The sequence below is a fragment of the Sinocyclocheilus anshuiensis genome, unplaced genomic scaffold, assembly GCF_001515605.1.
Source record: "Sinocyclocheilus anshuiensis isolate Anshui unplaced genomic scaffold, SAMN03320099.WGS_v1.1 scaffold3199, whole genome shotgun sequence".
Taxonomy (NCBI): domain Eukaryota; kingdom Metazoa; phylum Chordata; class Actinopteri; order Cypriniformes; family Cyprinidae; genus Sinocyclocheilus; species Sinocyclocheilus anshuiensis.
The window spans coordinates 295,636-302,491 of record NW_015544133.1 but is presented as its reverse complement, the minus strand read 5'-3'; the positions used below and the strand labels follow the sequence as shown (position 1 = coordinate 302,491).

Below are 6,856 nucleotides of genomic sequence, written 5' to 3'. Positions count from 1 at the left end.
GAATTTTCGGGGGGGGGGGGTGAGTTACCTAGTGCAAAAATTCAATAAGGAGAAATTAATAATATTTGTGGAAAAGTTTGCTTCTATTTTTTTATGCTTTAAATGTTTAACCAATGTATGTCATCGTGTGTTCATAGTGGACCTAAAACTGCATACATGCAGACAATGTGACTATTTATACAGCTGAGACTTACCATTTAGGTGTGAGATCATGTTACCCTTTTGAAGGATTTTTTTTAGCGAACCCTGAACTTTATTGTAATACCCTCACTATTTTAATGTCTATAAATACTTAGGCTATTTGGTTTGTGTTTTCATGTTAATATTTACAATGAAAAAGATATAGTTAATAGTTACTGTAAAAAAAGTCTTGAGTTTTTATCTGAATAAGCAGCTGAAAGCCCTGCCTTATTATATGATGGGGAGAGTGCTAGTGTCTGAGCTCATGAAATCCTCAGTGTGTGGATGGTAAGGATTTGTCTCTTTCTCACTGACAAGGAAAAAGGTTTGGTCACTTGTTCAGCAGTCATTTCCTACTGTTATTAGATACTGTGTGTCTCATTAGTTAAAAACCAACATCAAAGCCCCATAAAGGAAGTGCACTATATTATAAGCCTTCTGAAGCTAGCTTTGTGTGACAAAGAGACCAATTTGATGTTGTTGTTCACATAAACTTTCCCAAAAATGTTTTAACATTTAGATGTACAAATGGAGCAACAATGCCAAAAAAACAAACACTTTAGCCAATTAAGAAGACATGCTATGGAATATATATATATATATATATATATATATAATTACATTATTTGGAGAAAAAATAAATATTGCTTTACAGACTCTAAACAGAATGAATACTAGGTAAGTAAACAGACCTATATGGACTTAAAATGTGCTTTGATGAATACCATAAATACACAATCATAACTTGTGCCATATCTTTATCTGTGATACAGGTATAAAGTGTTAAACCAGGAGGAGGGGGAGTACTACAATGTGCCCATTCCAGATGATGATGATGAGAATACTGAGCTCCGACAGAAGTTTGAGGTGACTCTTTTATTACCCTTATCTATAAACATCACAAATCTCTCCTGTGTTTCTTTAGAGAATTCAACCTGAGGCTGAACCAACAGTAAATTAATATATGGCTCTTACAAAACAACTTTTTATTTTCCAATTGCTAACAGTATAAGCTTTTGATAATTAATCATAAAGAATGAAAATTGATTCATTCTTTATAGAATAATTACTTTGTCTTTACTGACTAGGTAGAATGAGCAGGTTGGAAAACACCATCAATCAATTATTAGAGTGGCCCTCAGGCCTAAAGCCTCCTGAGCGACACAGCAAATGTTTAGTGTGAAATACCTTGTTATTATTTCCAGAACAACATGTTGTAACTTTCAGATTGTATATCTGTTTAGCATGTTAACTGGAGCTGTTCTGTCAGCATTTTAGCTGTTGTTTTTGTGTATATGTCAGATAAATTGTTGCATTGGAAACATGATTAGGATATATTCATTTTTCATCTGCAGCTTTCTGTAACTTTCCTGAGACACATACTGTAGATGCTTGTACACATAGAAATACATTATAGTTGCCTTGGAGATGTTTATGTCTGTGACCCATAAAACATTTAAAGCTAGTTGCGCACTAGACGAGAAATGCATTGCCACACCAGTCACCATTGGCTATTAGAATCAGTTTTCTTGTAATTCCTTGTTTTGCCAGATGATGGCAGTCATAACTTTTCTTGTTATTTTTTCCTGTTTGTAGATGATGTTGAAATCCCACCTGCACCTGGTAGTTTCTGTTTACCAGTTGCAGGAAATCATTGTTTATAGGTTATAAAGGTTCATTAAGTGTTGTGGGTTAAATGTAGCCATAGCCTTTTAAGTGGACAAAGGAATGGAATGGAATATATAGAAATATAATTTTGGGGCAAAATGGCTAATGAAAATAAAATATTTAAATTATAAAATATTTAAAATATAGATTTTTTTAACTATTTCATATATGATTTCAATTGTCAGTGTCTTCACTAGCTGAACTTTTTTTCTTACTAAGGCTGTGACAACACATCTCATACATTTAAGGTTTAAATCAGTTTAGTTCGTGCAGTGCTCCTGTTGTTTTTCTTTTTTCACAAGCTTCACTTATTTTTAATTCAGATAAGAATTCAATTCAAAATTTATAGGCAGCTGTTTATTATGAATCCGTGTATCATTCGATCATTCGTTTTTTTATTTAATATTGAAAGTAGAAAAATTAGAAAACGGCTCCTTTTTCGTTTTTTTTTTCTTCGTTTTTTGGATGGCAGGGTATGATATGACAGCTGTCATAGCCTACCCTGCTCACCTAGTAAGTCTGTTTGTTTGTTGAATTAATTAATTAATTAATTAATTTGTTTCAAAATAAACATTTTAAACACTAAGACAAAAAGGAAGGAATAATAAATTTGCTTGGGTATATATAGGCCTATAATGTTCATGCAAGAACTGTCATTCTGACTGACAACCGGAGAACAACAGATATTAAATAGCCTACTGTTAGAGTTTTATAATGTAGTCTTGTGTTTTATTCAAATTGATTATAATTGATATCTCAAAAGGATATGCACTTGTGCGCGGCGTGAGCTGCTGCGCACTCGCACTGCAACGCAAGATTTTCATAAAATATAATAGCTTGCCATTTCGGTTTGTTTCTCACCAAACCCTCAGTATACCTTCAGAATGCTTGGAATATACGCCACGAGATGCATATGATTATTTTACGACTTAAAAACTATATTAAATCAAAAAACGAATGATCGAATGATACACGGATTATTATGCCACCCACTGTCGTTTTTGATCCGTGCATGTGACAGACCTCTGACTGAAAAGGGAGACAAGATTTCATCAAAAACAGTCAGCAGGTGAGAAACCCCCGTACTGAAAGTTAGTTCTTACGAGTTGACTAGTGAGACGCCCCATTTACCCAGGCTTTCTCAATTTCAACCACATACTGAGTAGTCATAAATTAAGTAAGTCGAATGAAATAAGTGGCCATGACTTTTGGTGAGAAAATTAGATAAAATATTGTATTTTCCTTTTCACACATATGTGTGTTACGTGTCTGCATGTAGATCTCTGTTTACTCCTCTCATATGGTTTCAGGATCAGACATTAGAGGACCTTGAGCAGGTGCGTGTCAGCAGCGTGCAAATATGTGTGTGTTGACTGGCTGGCTGGTTTTGTGCCGTTTTCAGCTGCTTCACTTTTTTATTAAATTGTCACTACATTAATCCAGCTTCTTTTTGAAGTATGTGAGAGTGTGAAGACCTCTTGCAGAGAATACTTGTTGTGTGTGCCTGGGGCAGTGTCATGGGGCAGTGATAGGTTTCTGATAGTTAAATAGAGGCAATAGAGGTTTGCATAGTTGTGGGAATGAATTTTGCTTTAGAGAGACATCCCATTTTTGATGCAAAATACACTTAAACACTGACCCAACAGATCCGTATATATATATATATATATATATATATATATATTACATAAATTTCTTAAATATATGCATGTATGTGTGTGTATTGATATATACATATAAATATACACATATTATGTAAACAAACTTTTATTTTGGATGCGATCAGTCGTGATTAATCGTTTGATAGCACTAATATATATATATATATATATATATTTATATATATATATATAACATACATTTCTTAAATATATGCATGTATGTGTGTGTATTGATATATACATATAAATATACACATATATTATGTAAACACAAACTTTTATTTTGGATGCGATCAGTCGCGATTTATCAATTTGACAGCACTATTATGGCTGTTTTCTTTTGTTATAAGAGTATTTTCAGAGGTAATTACTTATTTTTATTAGATTTATTGCATTTGGATATATTTATTAACAAAGTCTACTTCATCATGGCTGATCTTTAAATTATACCCCCTCAAAAAATTGCTCTGTATTTTTGTATTTTTCAAATGTCCCATTCATTTCCTTTGGCAGTCATTTTTGATTGTGAAGATCTCAAGTGTAGCTATATTTTTTTAAGACCATTTATCATTTTTTTAATTGTATCCACATATTTGTTGTGTGTTTATATAGCAAGTACAAAAAAGTCTCCAAGTTTTGTACCATTCTGTTGACAAAACAGAAACACAAAAATTAAAAACGTTTTTTTTTTTCGGTCTAAAATTACAGAAACCCACCAAAGGGTTGAGGCATCCCTTCTCTCACAATTGGCACTAATGAAGGCCCTTTATTAGGACATCAGTGTGTTCAGCATCCAGTGTTTTCTGAGTATTTGTAGAGTGTAACCATGTCTTAAATTGCACAGCATGGGAAAAAAGTTCTCCCTGATGAAGTAGCTGAGATTTGAAAATCTGAAGATGTGAGATGTGAAAACACATGCTTTATGAGTCTTTCAGCTTTTTTCTTATTAATGATGTCTCAAAAAAAATGTAAGCTGGAGTTTAAGTCGGCTTCTATCACAGTGTTGTTGTGAGGGAGATTGATCTTTGTTGGCAACCTTAAAGGGGTCATGAACTGCCTTTTTTTTATTATTCTGTACTGTTCTCTAAGGTCCACTTACAGTAGGTAGTCAACCAAAATGCCTATTACTGCTGTGTGTACCGCCGCCGCAAGGCTACGGTGTTAAAACCCAGTCACATGTGAAACTCGTTCGCGAAATCACCACCAGGAGCGCAAAGGGACGGTTGACATCATTGCTCAGTAAAGCTGGAAATGTGACATTTTCACTTGTAAATAAAGATAAAAATAATGAAATAAATCAGTGATAATATTATAATATAATAGGCTAATAAAGCATTATAACATTTAATCTTGAATTATTCATCATATAAATGTGTAACGTTCCAGCTCTTTGACACGGTGAAATATCACAGTGATGGCAGTGCTTGAAATGTGCTTACTTTCTGTACCAGCCAGTATTTTAGATTAACTCTTTGAATGTTTATTATATTTAAAGAGGTGTCCATTATACCATAAGAAAAAATTACGAGAAAAGAATGATTATTGTTAATAGGAAAATTATGAGTCCTTTTTTGATACGTCTATTCCCAAATACAGAGCCCTGCTCATGACATGAAATCATAATGTCCATGAATTAAAGGAATTGATTGTTGATCACTTTTTATTAAATCGTTCCTATGTATTAATTAAAACGTTTAAATAATAATTAAACTATGTTTTAAATAATAATAATAATAATAATAATAATAATAATATGCCTAATTGTTTATTCGATTTTTTTAGGCCATTTACAATTTAACTAAAATGATGGCTCTTAAACTGAGGGATCGAATTAATAAAACAAATGGTTAATGAGTCATTCTTGTGAGTTGATATCTGTTTTTCCACATATTATACGCGGTGCTCTGTGAATTTGCTATCAAGATTTTTACATTAAAAAAAAAGCATAATTTAGAAGTAAAAGGCTATTTTCTGTCCTGTTTTGATGCCCCTTATCGAAACGCTCCGTTTGAATAGGTGTGGCGGATTGTAGACTTGAAAGTAAACGCCCACTGATATGATTGGCTAACAGTTGTGTATGTTTGACAGCCTACATCCTTCACAGATGGGCGCTGCTGTTATTTAGGTTAAAAACGCATAAATACATAGTACATATCAAACGATTTGTAATAACAGACAAAGCAATAGTGACCACATAATAAAAAGTGTTACTCACACTTGTATGGTGCGACATTACTGTCGGATCCAATATATTCGGCACAGCATCATCTTTTATTTTCAGTCTTTCTGAAAATCCTGCATCGAGTTTTACCTTGTTTGTAAACAAATCCGTGGTAAAATTATGTGAAAAGTGAACTGGCGTGGTCTGGAACTTCATTAAAAATAAAGTTCATCCACTATTTCCTAATGTTGGGATCCGGGCCAGTTGCATAAACATAGACACTGTGTTAAGACTGTGTCTTTAAAAACTAGTTTGACCAACTAGCAGTTAGGCAAGAGATAATCAGTCTCACTTTTCTGATTAAAATTGGGCCAATCTACATTTTTGTAACTGACTTTAAACAGTTATGACCAGTCAAGAAGAAAATAAATTAGATGGCTAACTTCTTAAGACTAGTCTTATGTTGGCATAAACATATTGCCTTCCTTCCCCAGAAGCAATGCAAAGACTGTGTTTTTCCACAACTTGTCACTGCACAGCATTAGGGTTGGGTATCGAAAATTGGCACCGGTACCTATGTAACCGGTATGTACTAGAACCGAATCAGAACGCAGATTTCGGTGCCTCATTTCGGTGCCACTTAAATGCCTGAGCGATCGATTGAAATATTTGTCCTGGTTCTCTGAAATGGACGTAAGAAGCATGGGTGTCGCTAGGCCATTTTTAGCGGGGCTATAGCGATTAGCTCCATAAACTGTACCCAAATTCGTGATCGCCTCAGAGTCAGTCCCCTTTAAATTTCATATGAAAACGGCGGCAGACTTCGTCTCCTCCACGTCTTTCAGCGCGCTCTTCAATTCGCAGACCGCAGCGGCGCAGCGCGAGTGGACTCAGACAGAAATAGAGGACACAAGGTGTGTCTGTTTATCGATAGATTGTTATAATATCTGTATCTGTGCAGTTCTTTGTCATAAATACAGTTTACAAAAGGTCACGTGGGAGCAATCGGTTACCCATCTAGTGTACATTTTTCGCTGTTCACCCCTCATCACACCACAGTTTCCTCCAGTGAAAATCTAGCCCTTAAAGGTCCCCTGAAATGCTTAGAAACACACAGCGTTACTCTGTGTTGACGTCATTTTAACTGAAACAGGAAGACAGGGCGGGACATATCAAGCAGCCCCGC

At 34.5% G+C, this 6,856-nt stretch overlaps 1 protein-coding gene across 1 annotated transcript in view; it reads left to right on the top strand.

Moving 5' to 3' along the window:
- Nucleotides 1-6,856, top strand: part of LOC107694902 (protein kinase C alpha type-like) — a 121,730-nt gene that overhangs the window by 90,513 nt on the left and 24,361 nt on the right. Inside the window, exons 8-9 of the mRNA XM_016494616.1 lie at nucleotides 395-468; nucleotides 954-1,047. Coding sequence (XP_016350102.1) covers nucleotides 395-468; nucleotides 954-1,047 — 168 coding nt within the window. The remainder of the gene's footprint in view (nucleotides 1-394; nucleotides 469-953; nucleotides 1,048-6,856) is intronic.